Genomic DNA, 16156 nt, shown 5'->3' with positions numbered 1-16156 from the left:
GAATCATGGAATAGTTAGGGTTGGAAAGGACCTTAGATCATCCAGTTCCAACCATCCTGCCATGGGCAGGGACAACTCACACTAAACCATGGCACCCAAGGCTCCGTCCAACCTGGCCTTGAACACCCCGAGGGATGGAGCATTCACAGCTTCCCTGGGCAACCCATTCCAGTGCCTCATCACTCTCACAGTAAAGAACTTCCTCCTTAGATCCAATCTAAACTTCCCCTGTTTAAGTTAACCCATTATCCCTTGTCCTGTCACTAAAGTCCCTAATGAAGAGTCCCTCTCCAGCATCCTTGTAGCCCCCTTCAGACACTGGAAGCTGCTCTGAGGTCTCCACGCAGCTTCTCTTCTCCAGGCTGAACAGCCCCAACTTTCTCAGCCTGTCTTCATACGGGAGCTGCTCCAGCCCCTGAGCATCCTCGTGGCCTCTTCTGGACTTGTTCCAACAGTTCCATGTCCTTTTTATGTTGAGGACACCAGAACTGCACACAATGCTCCAGGTGAGGTCTCACGAGAGCAGAGTAGAGGGGCAGGATCACCTCCTTGGACCTGCTGGTCACGCTCCTTTTGATGCAGCCCAGGATGCATAGCTGCCTTCATGTTGCTTTTGTCACACCTTGGTAAAAACTCATCTGTTTTCCATGTGCCAGCATTTTCCAAGCCAAGACAACCTCTGCTGTTTATGAATAAGCCTGTGATACAGCTCTCAGATAACAATCATAATCCAAGGCAAACATTTTCAAGTACCAAAGAGGTGGGTAAAACCCTCAGCACTGGGAGCTGATTGTATTATCTGCCATTGTCCTTCATTTATACCAATTGTTTTCAAACCTGACAAATTAGAAACAGCATTTCTGTCAAGGAATGGCCTTTCCTGGCTGGGATGATCAGAAGTCTTCTCAGTCATCAGACATGTTCTTTGCTGATAAAAGGCCCTCAATGTATTTTATGAACTGCTGAAAGAAATCCAGTCAGGAATGGAAGTTCTTTATGCTGTCAGCTCCTGGCTGTGTCTGGAAGCAGAAGAAACGTGGATTCCTCTGTACCCTGCGTGTTCCCTTGCTCTGGGGAGGCACAAGAGCTGAAGCCACAGCCCTGGAAGCATCTCACTGTGGCCCCAGCCTCCCAAGAGCCAATTCATCTCCTGTGGCCTTGTAGTAAAGGAGCACAGGCAGAACACCAGGGGCTGCTCAGTGCCTGTCAAGGGAAGGAGGGTGGGACAGGACTTGTGCCAGATCCCAAAAGGAGATCCAAAAGGGAACCCCCCAGGACTGGCTGGGATTCCCTACAGCAGCTGCTCCCAGTGGTGCCCAAATCCTCCTTTCAGCACTGCACAAGCGTTTGGGGGGACACAGGCCCCACGATCAGTCAAGCTCCAGGCTGCCATTCCTGCCCTGGACCCCTTTATGGCTCCATTTGAAGTGAGGTGGCACCAACAACCACCACGCACCCAACGGGAACAGTAAACGCAGTTTGCACCCAGTGAGCACCCATTGCTGCACCCACAGCCCAGGTGTCACCCACCACGAGGGTGCGGGGTGGCCGCTGGGAGCTGCCGGCTCCGCTCCTGCTCTTGGTGATGGTGGGGTTCAGCTGGGGCACCCCGGGGTGGGGGGGGGTGGACACCCAGGGACCGGGGGGCAGCAGGAGGGGGCTCACGCAGACATTAGCACTGGGGAGTGCTCCCGCGGGCTGCGGGTGCAAAGGGAGTCCTTACTGGGAGGACTGGGAAGGGCGGTTACCTCAGAGGTTGCTCTTACGAGGAGTGCGGCCCCCATTACCCTCATTACTGGGAGTACTGGGGAGCCACCTACCCCAGAGACCTTTGTACAGGGGCAGGGGGCAATTACCTCCGAGAGACCTTCACTTCTGGGCACTGCAAATCCCCCCAGGTGCCCTCTTTACTGGGAGGGAGCCATCTCCTTACAACCCCTCGTTACTGGGAGGACTGGGGGGATCCACCCCCTCCAGGGCCCTCGTTACTGGGCGGACTGGGAGGAGAGCGCAGAGAGACAGAGGCCTGTCCGTCCCCACTCCGTACCCAGCCGCCGTGACGTCAGAGCGGCGCGCCGGCGGGGTCGCGGGCGGGTGACGTCAGAGTCTCTCTCGGGGCGGGCCGGGGTGGCGCTGTCCCCGCGGCCCCGCTGCGGCCCGGGCGGGACATGGCCCCTCGCGGCCGGCTCGCAGCCGCCGCCGCCGCCGCCATGCCCAAGAGGGGCGCCCGTAAGCGCCTCAAGTTCCGGGCCGACGATGTTTGCTCCGAGCGCGGTGAGAGCCGGGCCTGGGCGGGCCGGAGAGGAGGGGCTGGGCCTGCACTGGGGCCTGAGGGCGATGTGGTGGCTTCACGCGAGGGGCTGACGGGCCTGCTGTGGGGGGGGGGGGATGAGGCCGGTCCAGCCGCCCCCCGGGGTGTGGAGGGAGGGAATGACCCGGCTTGGTCACTGTGGGCCTGGGGCTCAGGCAGGGCTGCGGAGAGAGGGGCTGTGGGGTTGGCGTGGATTGAGGTGGGGGGAGAGGGAGCCCCGAGCTGAGCGGCGGGGGGGGTCCTGCCCTGCGCCTCTCTGTTGGGGCTCCTTCTGCGTGTGCACCTCCTCGGCTCCTGTGCCCCCCTTGAGGGATGGCGGCTTTTAGCCCTTCTCTCCCCTCCCTGTAATCCCTAATCCTGCTGATGCCGTCTCCCGCAGTGACGGTGGCGGATTATGCGAACTCTGACCCGGCTGTCGTGAAGTCTGGACGGGTGAAGAAAGCCGTGGCCAACGCGGTGCAGCAGGAAGGTGAGTGTGTGCTGGGAGCCTGCCTTCCCCAGGCTGCCGCCCTGCGCTGCTGGCCTCGGCGGGATGGGGGAAACACCCCTTCTGTGGCCTGAGAGATTTCATCTCCCTCGGTGCCCAGGAATGAGTCTGTTCCTCTGCGGAATCAGGTGGTTGGGATCTTAGGCAGCAGCTCTGGCAGCAGGCTGGCAAGAATTGCTGAGTCTTTGTCAGTGCCTGCAATAGGCCTTTTCCCATTAGCTATTAGGTGTTACCTCCTGCTTGGAGCAGAAATTAACATGGTAGGAGGCTTTAGTACCTCCTATAAAACTGTCTCCAGTTTTATTAGCAGGTAAAAGTCCTTGCAGTGGGAATATGACAGTGCTGGCAAGCCTGTTCCCTCCCTGCGCTGCAGGGAGCTCTGTTGAGGGTGTTGCTGTTTCCTTGCTGAAGTGCATAAGCAAGGAGCTTCCTGGAAAGGTGTTGCAATATTTAGTTATCAGCTTCCTCTTCAGTTTTTAGCTGCTGGGAGAGCGCATTCTGACCTAACACACCCCGTTTGCTTGAGAAATGTTAATGTTTAGGCCTCCACTCTTAATGGAACTGGTCACACGTTGGAGGTGAATGCTGTGAGATTGACAGTGAAGACTGAGCCCTTCATGTCGGAAAACTCTTGTTCTGTTGCTGAAATCTTTCACATTAAACAAAATACACTCTTTGCATGAGTGCCTGTTATGGGGGAAGCTGTATGGAGCAGTGATGCTGGTGACTATCCTTTATAGCTGCTACTTCTTAAGCTTTTAAGATGAGGGCACCTCCCTCTTGTTACCTCCTTTGTAGTAGACTGGGGCTTCCCTCTCCTGTTCACCCTTCTGTGTTCTCCCACCTTGCCTCAGAGTACTGTGCTTCGGCATCATATCTGCTAAACTCTTGTCTTTTCTTTCTTCCTGCCCCACTCTAAGTCATTGCATCCAGCATCACCTGCTTTGTCCAGCTGAAGCCCTCTCCTGAAATCCTGCTCTGTTTCTGGCTCCTCTCCATGTTACCTGCCTGAGTACAGGTCACAGCAGCTCCCTGCCCACCCCTTCCTCAGGTCTTTGCTGTGCAAAGTTGTCGGGGTTTTCCACTCCTTATGTGGGATCCTCAGGATCTCTCCTCCCCAGCCTGGGGCTGTGCTACAACTTTATCTGGTGCAGTCCTGACACATGCTAGAGCCTTATCTGGTGCAGCACACTGGGACAAGGGGACAGCAGCCTCTGCCCCGGCAGCTTCAGCCTTTGGCCTCACTTCCTGGCTCCAAGTAAACATGGTGCTGTGACTGCCAGCAGGCAGGGAGCTTCACAGGGCAGGGAGCAAAGGCCAGGGGGAATCATCCTGTGCTTTTTCCTCCTCCCCATCCTAACTCCCAGGTATGGGGTAGAGATTACAACTGTGAGGTGAACAGAGGTGCCTCTGCAAGATTACAGTGGAGTATGAATAGACTTGTGCTGTCGACTCAGATGCTGATCTTTGCAGAGCATGAGGGTTTCTATTTCTAACCCTTTCTTAGCGTCTCAGTTGTTGTCCTCTCTTGCTTGGCTATACTTGGTGTCATAACTTGTTGGTATTCCTGTTGCCATCTATTTCTCTTTTTGCCTGTAAAAGGTGATGTAGAGAGAGCAGTGCCATTTGACAGTGAGGGATGCCACTGGCATGAATGTATAAGGTTCAGAGAGAAAGCTGTCTTTACTGCGTCACACATGGATTTTTCTGCCTCAAGGAGCCCTCAGTTTACAGATCCTGTTAAAAATGACAGCAAGGATGTGTCTAAACATCTCCTCAACCCAAAACCAAACAGACTCGACTTGCTGTTTTCCTCACTAGGCCAGTCTTTCCCTTCACTACATCTAGAATAAGTGGAGCTCCTGCTTGCTTGGCACCCAGTTATATCATTAGTGGATTGTGTGTCATTGACCGCAGGATCTCTTTATGCTGCTGAGAAGGGAGTGTATCTTTTCTGTGTTCACAGGATGATTACAGAGTAGGTGCTGGCTCTGGGTTGAGCAGTGGCCATGCAGGGGAGCTCTGGTGTGCCGGGGAACCCATGAGCTCTGTAGAGAAAGAGCCTGTTGTTTCCATTTGGAATTGTAAACAGCTTCAGCTAAATCAGTGGGATCACCTGCATAATGTGCTGGTGATCATCCTCATTGTTCACTTTTTAAAACAAGAAGCTGAATAATGATGTTTCCAGTTCACTCAGTGGTGCTAATCTTTCTCTGACCAGGTAATCCTTGGGCTCAGGATTTACTTGCTTGTATCACTCACCAGAAAGCTTTCATGCAGTTCTTAGCAGCAGCTGTGACTCCCCTGAAGTACCTCCTGAATTTGGAGCACCATTTGCTCTCTGCCGGTATACTCACTGTGTGGTTGCTTGTCATTCTAGTAAAATCCCTCTGTGGTTTGGAAGCTTCTTGTGTTCCTGCTGAGGAAGTGCTCTCCGTGTCGGGAGAGTCCTGTGACAGCAGTGATGAAATGGATACGAAGGAGAGCATCAACGGGCGAGCTGCCTCTAGAAAAAAGAAGAGCAAAAGGCACAAAGGTAGGGTTGTACTGTCGCCAGCCTCTCCTGAGGGCTCTGCAGGGGCTGGTGCTGTGGCTTCTGCCTATGTCATGTTAATATTTGCTAATTATAGGCTATTCATGGGGCTTTTTGGGGCATTCTTTAACTTGTCTGTGCATAAAGAAATGAAATGCCAAGGGTTAAATCAGTTGAATCTGCTAGGGCTCCTCAGAGGTGTTGCGTTTTCACAACAGCAGAGCTTTGGCTGGGAAATCCTTTCAGTAAACCTCTCTGAACCTTGGAAAACAAATGCTGCTCTTGAAAGAGTTGTGAAACTGCCACTGGACAGGTTTTTCTTTCACTGAGCTTGTTGGTGAGAGCAGCATTTGCTTTGGGGAAGAAACTGCTGCTGTCCGTGATGCATTAGCTGGCAGAACACAGGTTCTGTCTTTAGGGTGTTTCCAAGCTGTGGTTTGTTACAAATGAGTGTAGAGGGCTTTTTTTTTTCCAGCAAGCGAGTGAACTTGGCCCTAGTGGCATTGTGGTAAGGTAATGCCAGGGAGCTGTAGCCTTCAGCACTTTGTGCAGCTCTAGAAAGCAATTTGCATTGCAGTGGAAGCAACTGACTGTTCAGCTTCACTGTGGAATCTTGCAGGAGTTTTGAAGAATGGTTACTTCCAGGTTGAGAAACCAAGTTTGACTTGGTTTCTTGAGCTTAAGAATAGCTTTAACTTTCTTAATGCTGATACTGATTTATGTAACACATCACTGTCCATCAAGGACTGCAGGTGCACAGCACTCCTCTGGGATCGGAGTTTAATCTCTTTTATTAAGACATGCTTCAGAATTCTGGAAAATAAGGAGTGGCTGGAGTTATGGGAGTTAGCAGTCTGGAAGGACAGGATTCTGGTCTGTCCCAGCCTTGGCTTACTTCTGCTACATGTTTAGGGAAGGAACAAACCAGTAAGAGGCCAAGGATGCTTCTGGCTGTGCTCTGCAGTTCAGCAGTTGTAGTTTGATGGCTTCTTGAGTAAGATGAAACAGCAAAGTGGATGTGACAGCCCATTGTGGGTGTGCCTGCCACAAATCCAGAGTGGTGGAGGGAAGAGATTACATGCAGAGCTTACTTTGGCAATTATCACATGGGACTAAAGTACTGCCCTTTGCTATTAGCCTGCTGCCTCAGAATCAGGTCTGGCACCGTCAAGTTCTTAAACACCTTCTTTATGCCACCTATTCACAGACTTTGGAGCAGTTTCTCTGTTAGTACCATACGCAGGTTGTATGTTTTCTTTCTCTTAATGTTCTTAATGCTCAGTATTGTTTAGTTATTTATGTTCTTTACAAGTATTTTTGGAGCACTGTGTGTGGCAAAAGGTGTGGTGTTAAACCCACTGCAGGAATGAAGGCGTTTCTGTGCCTTCAGTTCTGGTTGATCAGTTCTGACGCCTCTGAGAGGAAGAATGGGCCATTCCCTTCCAAGAAGCTTTAATGAAATCAGTTTTAAGAGAAGCAGCTGATCAGCCAGTTGCAGAGAGTTGTTTGCTCTCCCTGGCAGAGCTTCTGTCAAAATACTGTGACCATTTGAACAAAGACCTGACAAGCTTGGCAGTGTCGTAATGTTCAGGGACTTCTAGTGCAAAGCATTTTTTGCTAGCCTGTTAAATGAGCTTTCATAAAGTTGAAGTTAAATGACCTGATAAATGGGTTTTGATAAAAACCCATGAGCTTGGCCCTGCTTTACATGAAGCTGCCTCTGTATTTGTTGTCAATTTTTATTTCTTCACTTAAGTGTTATTTTTCAGCTGTGAAAGTGTCAGACATTGAAACAGGGTCCAGAAAGGCTGTGGGGTTTCCACCCTTGGATACAGTCAGAACTGGATGGGATGGGATCCTGAACAAAAGGAATCTCGTCCAGCCTGCTTTGGGCTGGGCTGTTTGGACTAGAGACCTCCAGAGGACCTTTCAGCCTGAATTACTCTTTGAATCTGCCACTTATCATACTTGTGCAGACAGTGTGGCAGGGATAAATGATGGCGTCTATCCAGCAAAGGGCAAGCGTAATGGTTGTGTGGATGGGCAAGGGCATGCTGATGAAAACCAGTAGCAGTGGTAATGAAGTTGTATTAACCTGGGTGCGTTTGACACTGTGTCTATACGTATTTCAGCTGCTTACCCTGTGCTACCAGTAGTAATGTACATGCTTCTAGATAAGACTTGATAAAGAGGTCACTTACTACACTAACATACCTTCATTGCCTTTAGAAGATCCTGATGGGGGTGGTGGAGAAGAATACCCCATTGATATCTGGCTGCTGTTGGCTTCCTACATTCGCCCTGAGGACATTGTCCGCTTCTCTTTGATTTGCAAGAAAGCCTGGACTGTTACTTGCACTGCTGCCTTTTGGACCAGGCTCTACAGAAGGTGAGATTCTAAAGACTACAGGAGTCTTCAGCAGTGACTAGCTCTGTGGTGCTGTAAATAAGGAAATAATTCCCTCTTGGCTAGTGTCTTAGAATGTTTGTTCGTTGATATGGTGATGGGGGCCTCATCTGGCAAGGGGTTGTGGTATATTGCATCTGCTTTATATCTGGAAATGAATCTGTGTGGCATATTCCTGTGTATAATCTAAGTATGATGTGTTTTCCTGCTTGCCATGGCCTACTTGCTTCTGTCTGTAACAGTGTGCTTTGGCTGTAAATCACTCAAAGTGCTTAGAGTCAGTGCCCTTACCTTGCTGAAAGACATCACTGATGGAAAGCTTGCCCTGCCACAAGCTTTGACCATGCTCACCTTCCTGTAGTTAGAGTGGCCCAAGAAGGAGCTAAGGCATTTTGGAGCTGTCTCAGTGACAGAAGTAAAAGTAAATAAATACATAAATTAAAAGGAAAGCAAAGAGGTGGTCAGACTTGAACCAAATCCTCTATCCTCTTGCACAACACTGGTGACTTTCTTTCAGGACAGAATATTTGCTTTACATTTCTGTGTCTGTTGTCCAGGAGGAGCAGGCAGGTGGAGTGGGGATCAAATAGCAGCCATAGTCATCCTCACCCCTGGTTTTTAGTGTGAAATTCCCTAGCAAAGGCTCCTTTGGCACTGGGTCAAGGAATGACCCTCAAGCACAGGCAGACAGCTCAGGCAGTTGTCTGCGGGGATGCAGTTGCACTCTGCTGAAGTGAGTCCTTGAGAGCCTGCAGGAATCTGCAGGTCTTTGTGCATCCTGCAGCTAAAAGACCATCTGGGCTCTCTGGACAAACTGTCTGCAAGGAATTACTGGGGAATTGTAGGATGATATGCTTCTGTGTATACCTGTCTGATATGGGTGAAGCCTTTAAGACTGTATGAGATTTCATGTAGAGCAGTGCAGCATGCGTGAAGCACTCAGAGCTGACCAGAGGTCCTCTGAACAATCAGATACTCAGTTTTCTCTCCACGTGCATCTCTTTCCTAGTTCTCCTCTGCACATCTCTGCCATTGTAATCCTCCAGCATGTGCTGGGTTTGTCATTGGCTTTTCAGGCACTACAGTCTGGACGCGTACCTACCCCTGCGCCTGCGCCCGGAGTCTATGGAGAAGCTGCACTGCCTCCGGGCGTGTGTCATCCGGTCGCTGTACCACATGTACGAGCCTTTTGCAGCTCGAGTCTCCAGGAATCCAGCTATTCCAGACAGTACTCCCAGCACTTTAAAAAATTCCAGAGTAAGTGGAACCACTGAGGAAGTTGGGTATGTCTGAGGTGTTGCTCTTTCTGGGTTTTTTTCATTCCCTTTCTAGAATTGTAATACACCGTGTTTAGATGGTGCCAGTGAAACTTGGCTGTGGGATGACTTCCAGCTCTGAATAGTCATTTTAAAAAGTACACTGGTTACTTGTAGAGCTGCTACTGCAAAGGTTTCTGGTTACTCTTCTGGGTAACTTCCACTTTAATTCCTACCACAACATCTTTGTACCAGCAAAAAGGCACTTGCTGACTGAATGCCAAAACTGCTAAGGATATTTGCAGCTCTCTCCTCCCCTGTTGCAAATTTGTTGCTGAAAGGAGGTTGTAATAGGATCAGCTTTTATATCTTCTGCTTTATTCTGACACTGTCTGCCAGAGTACATCTTTTCTCCAAGCAGGCATCTGGAGAGATGAGAAGTGCCACTGGTAGCCTCTGAAAAGGGCGTCCTTTCATACCGCGCTCCTGTAGGTCATCCATCGGCTCGGGGTCTGGGCAAGGAGGGCAGTGAGGTTGTGAGCATGGCAAGTGTCTGCTTTGGGACTGGGGCTGCAGTTGTGTTGGGCTTGTGTGGGCAGGCAATTCCCTTTGCTATCCCAGCTTGGAGCACTTGTGTATCTATTCCTCTTTAATTGCTGTAGACCATTAACTCTGAAATGCCTCTGTGTCTCTGGGTTTAACTTGCAACTGGCTGATACTCTGTGAGCAGCTTAAGCAGCAATGTGACTCCAAACCCTCCAAATCCAAAGTCAGAACCTTGTTGAATGAGGCTTTGGGGGCCAAACTGAGGTAGTTTTGGTTCAAGAGCTGGACTTCTTTTCCATGCTAAATAGAGCAACCTTATCCATCTGTATGTGACATCCCTTCTTTCTTCCCTCCTTTCCTGGTGGATACTGGAAAAAACTATCACATGGCTCAGGGTGCATCCAGCAGTCCCACAAGCAGGTGGTGCTGCAGAGCAGCAGAACAGCACACACTTCTATGCGCAGTCTTATCTCTGCATCCAGAGCTCTTCATTCTCGTCCCGAATCTGCACTTTGGGTATCCTATCTCTTGAAAACCAAAAAGCAAAACATTTCTAGGAAATTCCAACTTAACCTTAATCCTCCTGGGTCTGACTTCCCACCACTGCTGGAGCTTGTGGCGTGGCTGTAGGAAACCATGAAATGGTGCTGGCAGGGTCAGCATTTCGGAAGCATTCACCTTGACATCATAACGGCTTTGGTGCCCACTGCTAGTGCTTCTACTGTACTAACGGTGTGAGGAAGGTCCTTCAAGTGCAGTCCTTTATTATGCAGCTTGTAAAAAAGGAAATTAAATGGTGACAAGGCTTGTTTGACCTAACCCCTTGGAGCAGAAATGTGAGCCTGGTCTTGCTGCACTACTCCACTGCAAAACTCCAAGCTCCACCTGTGTTACTGTGCACAGAAATGCCTGGACACGGCAGGTACGGAGGAGGAGCTGCCATTGCCTCCTCCCCACGTTCTGGCTTTCATGGGCTTTGGTTCTACCTTTACGGGTCGTTGAAACTAATGGCAGATGCCTACAGAAAGTGCATGTGGCAAGAGGAGCCCCCAGCCTGGGTGTTGTCAACTCCAGCTTTTCCTCTTTAATTTCCTTTTTTCTTTCCCTAGCCTAGCTTGTGTGGGACATTGGAGCTGTTATGGTGTCAGCAGAAGTGTTTGCCCTTTAAAGACACCCCCATTATTTTTGGCGGAGCGGCAGCCGCACGGCGCGTCTGAAGGGCAGGACGGCTGACGCGGGGACGACATCCTCTGCCCCTTAGGAGGTACTGACCATTTTGTGCTACACTACTTGCCATGACCAAACGAGTTGCTAGATCAGGCTGTCTCTGCAGGTGAACCACAAATGCTGCTGCTGGTGAAGTTGAACTCGGCAGCATCTGCTGCTCACCTCAGTAACTCTCAGTTACTGGAGAACCTTTCTATCAGTAATCTCCTGGGTGGAGGATACTTGATGCATGTTTCTGAGCTTGGCTCCACATAGCTGCTTTGTTCGCCCCATGAGGATAGTTGAGGTAAAGGTCCTTTAAGGACTCTCATTTATGGACATGACTCAGAGTTGAAGTAAAGGCTCTCTTGTCACCCCTAGGCTCTAGTTACAGAGCCCCCGTGGTGGAGGTTGGCTCTGGCTTTGTTTCGTTTGGGGTCACGCAATCCTGGGATGAAAAGAAATGTGTGCTTCGCCCTGCAATCCAGTCAGACCTTTTCTTGGAGTGGGAGAAATGGTGAATGTGTCATGGAGAGTTATCTTTACCCATATTAGTCTTCCTTTTCCTGCTGACACTGTTCAAAGATAAGACCAGCTATGGTGGGCTGGCATCTGTGCTATGGAAACACTTGCAGTGATGGCTGCACTGATGTGCCAGATTCTTTTCTTGGCTGTTGAAGGCTACTTGCTTCTACTCACTGGTAGACAGGGAATTTCCCTCCTACTCAATTTAATACAGGAGCTCTGCTGAGACTCCTGCTCTAGAGCGAGTGCTGCATGCTGGGATGGAGCCTGTGGACCACACAGAGATAACTGGATTAGGTTGGAGGACTCCTGGTGTATGAGTACTGGCTAGCTCTGATGCTGTTTGAGGCCCTTTCCTCATCTGCTTTTAAGAAGGGACAGTGGGTTGATCAGCCCATGCTATCCTGGAGGTGATTTTTATACTGTGAAGTCTGACCATCAGTGCCTAGTGATGCCAAGACCTTCTTTTGACACCACAGTGGCTTAGGAACTTTATCATCTGCCACCTCATAGCTTGTGTATTGGACTTTGTATTTCCCTCCGGATCCTCTCCTTTCAATCCTTACTCTGTTTTCAGTTGTTCCTCACTTCAGTCCTGCCTGGAGTCCAGTTTAGTGGCAGTTCCTGGTGGTTGAGTGAAGTGGGTGAATCTGTTCTGCCCATCTCTGCGTTAGGAAAGGGGCAAAGTGTACGCTGGGGTTTTTTGTTTAGCACGTCAGTGCTCCTTGTTGTATCATCCAGCTGCATGATGAGTTGGCCAACTCGGAACTGGGAGTCCTGAGCTGCTGAGTGTGTTCTTTGAACATAATTCATTTGAATAAATGGTTCCTAACTGCTCCTGCGTAACTGTGTTTGTCATTTGAAGCCTTCGTGCTCTGCTAAAACTTCCTTAAAGTGGTGCTTCAAGGTTCTTCAGTTTTGTATTTCTTTTCTTTCCACCTCAGTGTCTGCTTTTCTGGTGCAAAAAGATTGAAGGGAACAGACAAGAAGCAATGTGGGAATTCAACTTCAAGTTCAAAAAGCAGGTATGAAAGAAGAACCAGAATGGCTGTGACTTGGTTTTGAAACAGAAAGGAATTTTCTGGGTGGTAGAAAGGAAGGTGGAAACTTGTTATGTGCTCACACACCAAAGGGAAACTGACTCCCATGATAAACTAAAGCACGTTTTGAACTGCCCTCAGTTTTCAGGCTGTGTTTAGAATCTTACCTTTGCTATCCTTCTTCCACTCTGAGATGTGGATCATTTGTTACCCCAATTAATCTAATCTTTGGGTCATTGATTACTACCCAAACCCAAAGACCGTTTTACTTTAGGGCTCAAAGTATAGACCAAAATCTGAACCATCTGGTTTTCCCATTGGAAAGATTGCCCAGACAAGTGAAGAAATCCAACACTACCCGTGAAAATCTTCAGCTCTCAGGAGGAGCAAATAGTTTCAGGTGACCTTGGGAATTCTGCAGCTTTCCCCTGTAAAGAAATGGTCCTGCAAATGAAATTGCCTGTCCTGAGTGATGGTCTTTTGTTGTTTAAGTCAAGCTCTTCCCCAAGGTATGGGAATGCACTGGGAACCTGTTAGTCAGCATGGGTGAGAGGCAGCCGAACTCTCATCATAGCATCCTGCTTCACTAAGTAATTGTCTCTCTCTTTCAAGTCTCCCAGATTTAAGAGCAAGTGTTGCAAAGGTCTCCAGCCACCCATTCAGTATGAAGAAGTCCATACAAATCCAGATCAGGATTGCTGTCTACTGCAGATCACCACCTTCAACTTCATATTCGTGCCAATAGTCATGGGTATGACGTTTACCTTGGTAAGTGTTGGAGAATGCTGCTCTGCAAACTTCGCAGGTGTAAGGAGATGCAGAGGACTCCTCTTTAGTGGTGTGTAAATGACCCTGGTGCATCAGCAAACCAGTTCTGGGAATCTTAGGGTTAATGATGAGAGGAAATGCTGAGGATCTCCTCATTTGAGCTTCTGCATTTCTGTCAGCTCTTCCCTATTTGGTGCAGCAGATACAGATGATGCAGAGAATGAGCTGTAGTTGTGCAGCATCTGGGGGCAGGGTAGCTGCCAGTACTCCAGTAGAGTATGGGAGGAAGGGATGCAGGAGAAGAGGTCTTCCTTCCTCAAGAAAATATCACCTTACCTTATGGCAGTAAATTCTGAGTGCAAAACCCTGTATGGCCAGACTCTTCCCATGTGTATATAGACTCACAGAATGATTCACAGAATGATTTGGGTTGGAAGGGACCTTAAAGCTCATCCAGCTCCAACCCCTGCCACAGGCAGGGACCCCTTCCACTGGAGCAGCTTGCTCCAAGCCCCTGTGTCCAACCTGGCCTTGAGCACTGCCAGGGATGGGGCAGCCACAGCTTCTCTGGGCACCCTGTGCCAGCGCCTCAGCATCCTCACAGGGAAGAGCTTCTGCCTAAGAGCTCATCTCAATCTCCCCTCGGGCAGGTTCAAGCCATTCCCCTTGGCCTGTCCCTACAGGCCCTTGTCCCAAGCCCCTCTCCAGGTTCCCTGCAGCCCCTTTAGGCACTGGAGCTGCTCTCAGGTCTCCCCTTCAGGAGCCTTCTCTTCTCCAGGCTGCCCCAGCCCAGCTGTCTCAGCCTGGCTCCAGAGCAGAGCTGCTCCAGCCCTCGCAGCATCTCCATGGCCTCCTCTGGACTTGCTCCAACAGCTCCATGTCCCTCTTGTGCTGCTGCCCCAGAGCTGGATCAGGACTGCAGGGGGAGGTTCTCCCCAGGGCAAAGCAGAGGGGGTGAATCCCTTCCCTGCCCTGCTGCTTACACTCTGAGGGTGCAGCCCAGTCATGGTGAGCTTCTTGTCAACCAACACCCCTGTCAGGGACTAAGAGCAGGGCAGTGATTTCCAGATTCCTCTGTCAGCCACTTGCTTCCAAGTTCACTTTTGGTAGTAATATTTGGAGTTGCCAGCCAGAGAGAACTGGTTTGAATCCAGTGCTGTAGATTCAGAGCCTACTGTGAAGAACTCTTATTTCTCCATCTCTTTCATCTCCTGAGGCACCTCCTGCTCTCTTTTCTTGCAGTTCACCATCAATGTGAGCACAGACATGAGGCATCATCGCGTGCGCCTGGTGTTCCAGGATGCTCCGGTTCGCAACGGCAGGAAACCTCGCCTGGAGCAGGGGGTGCAGGTTGTGCTGGACCCCGTGCACAGCGTGCGGCTCCTGGATTGGTGGCACCCACAGTACCCCTTCTCTCCAAAAGCTTAGTGCTCCCTGGGCCTCAGAGCCGGCAGGTGCCTCCCTGTCACAGGCTGAAGAGTATGTCAAGGAAGCAGGAAATCCTCTTTTTATTTCTTAAATAAATTCTGCAGTCTTCTTGCAAGTGGTTGAAGCTGCTGCGCTGGTCTGTATGTATAGAACTTCTGGTCAGTGATGGGCAGAGCTGAGTGTAAAGCAGGAACTCTTTGTAAACACACTTTTATGTAAAATTCCAATTTTATGATTTGAAAGGAGCTCCCTGGAACTGTTCATTTAAAATCCTTTTGGTGCTAATGGCCGTGGTCCTTGTTTTCTGTTGTTTGGGAAGAAACAGGAGGTTTTTGCTTTCCAGCTTGAATATGACCAGAAATGATGTACAGACCAAATCCAGGTTGGTTTTCCTGCAGCAGGATGGTGTTCAACACAGTGTGGTCTCTGGGTGTCTGAAGGCAGCAGGGATCCAGTAATTCATAGTCCAGCAGATCCAAGTTTAAGGAAAGAGAAAAAGCGTAAATGATCAGACAAAAGGAGTTCTTTCAAGGAGGAGATGTAAGGCAAAAGTCTTCCTTGCATGTAAAGGTACTGCAAGTTCTCACACTGCTGCTTCCTCTTTGAGAAGATCTAAACCTTTAACCCCAGAAGGTGCTTTTCAGAGAAGATAGAGGGAGGGGGAGGAGATGGAGGGGAGAAATGAAACTGCAGCAGTGATGAAGGACTCTCCTGAGAGCAGGCTGAAGGTGTAGTTGACGAGGTGCACATCCTGCTGCTGCAGATGGGGTCTCATGGAGGAGCAGTGGCAGGCAGAGGAGAAACTGCAGTGTGCGTGAGCTACAGAAGCAATAGGAGCCCTGGGCTGGGATTTGCTGCCTGCTCATCACTAGCTCCTCAGTCCTGTTCCTCATCAAATGTTGCCTCAAGCAGGAGTCACTGAGTGGTTTCCCGTGTATGATGTTTAGTGAAGCTTCTGGAAGGAGAGAGTTCTCCATCCCAGTTTGAAGTTCGCATGCAAATACCCCATGGTCCTGCATAGGTGCCCACGAGGAGTTCCTTCCACATGTCTCTGCCACTCTGTAAGTCACCAACTGAGGACCCAGACTTGGATCTATGTTCAAGGCTCTGCCATGTTGACTTCAAACATACTTGGGAAAACTCTGCCCTCACGGTTCCCCTTTTCACTGCTGCTGAACTTGTGTTGGTGCCGCCAGGGAAGGTTTTGGAACAAGATCAGTTGAAGTAGAGATAAGGGCAATAAAAGCGTGCTGTGACTGTGATAACAAAGCTGGTTCCCATGATAGCAGAGCCTGGCCTGAGCTGTGCTTGCCTTTGTGGTGCAGGAGAGGAAGGGCAGCAGGTTAGTGCTGGAGCTGCGTGGAGGCTGCAGCTGAGGTGCTCCATGTGGGTGCTGCGCAGGAGAAAGCTGCTCCAGAGCATGGGGTGAGTAAAGGTCATGTTCCTGTGGTGGGGTTAAATACTGCTGAGCTTTGTGACAAGTCCTCAGGGCTCACAGGGTGGAGTTTCTCCACTGCTGTTAAGTGGGTGAAGCAGCATCAGCTGCACAGTTGCCTGTTATCTTGGCCCCTGGGCTCTTTTTGGCTGGTGTAGGCTCTTCTGGGGAGGTGTCTGTCAATCAGAGCCTGTTCCCTGCAGAATCCAAGGTG

General features: G+C 50.0%; 1 protein-coding gene and 1 long non-coding RNA gene across 3 annotated transcripts; one reads left to right on the top strand and one right to left on the bottom strand.

The window, feature by feature from the left end:
• Nucleotides 1-658: 658 nt before the first annotated feature.
• Nucleotides 659-2050, bottom strand: LOC136023666 (uncharacterized). Its single transcript, XR_010616658.1, has 2 exons — nt 1857-2050; nt 659-1019 (listed from the first exon to the last, which is right to left on the bottom strand). It is a non-coding gene; the product is annotated as an uncharacterized LOC136023666 (long non-coding RNA).
• Nucleotides 2051-2120: 70 nt separating this feature from the next.
• TMEM183A (transmembrane protein 183A) lies at nt 2121-14792 on the top strand. 2 transcript variants are annotated; one of them, XM_065698348.1, is made up of 8 exons: nt 2121-2274; nt 2691-2780; nt 5179-5334; nt 7564-7720; nt 8815-8995; nt 12216-12296; nt 12924-13079; nt 14322-14792. In XM_065698348.1, the coding sequence occupies exons 1-8, from the start codon at nt 2169-2171 to the stop codon at nt 14505-14507; spliced, it is 1113 nt and encodes a 370-aa protein (XP_065554420.1). In that variant the 5' UTR covers nt 2121-2168; the 3' UTR covers nt 14508-14792. The 2 variants fall into 2 exon arrangements, with proteins under 2 accessions (XP_065554420.1, XP_065554419.1); XM_065698347.1 differs by having other exon boundaries at nt 7561-7720.
• The last annotated feature ends 1364 nt before the right edge of the window (nt 14793-16156 follow it).

This window comes from Lathamus discolor, chromosome 19 (genome assembly GCF_037157495.1).
Source record: "Lathamus discolor isolate bLatDis1 chromosome 19, bLatDis1.hap1, whole genome shotgun sequence".
NCBI lineage: Eukaryota > Metazoa > Chordata > Aves > Psittaciformes > Psittacidae > Lathamus > Lathamus discolor.
The sequence above is the reverse complement of the archived record's forward strand: the minus strand, read 5'-3'. Positions and strand labels throughout refer to the sequence as shown.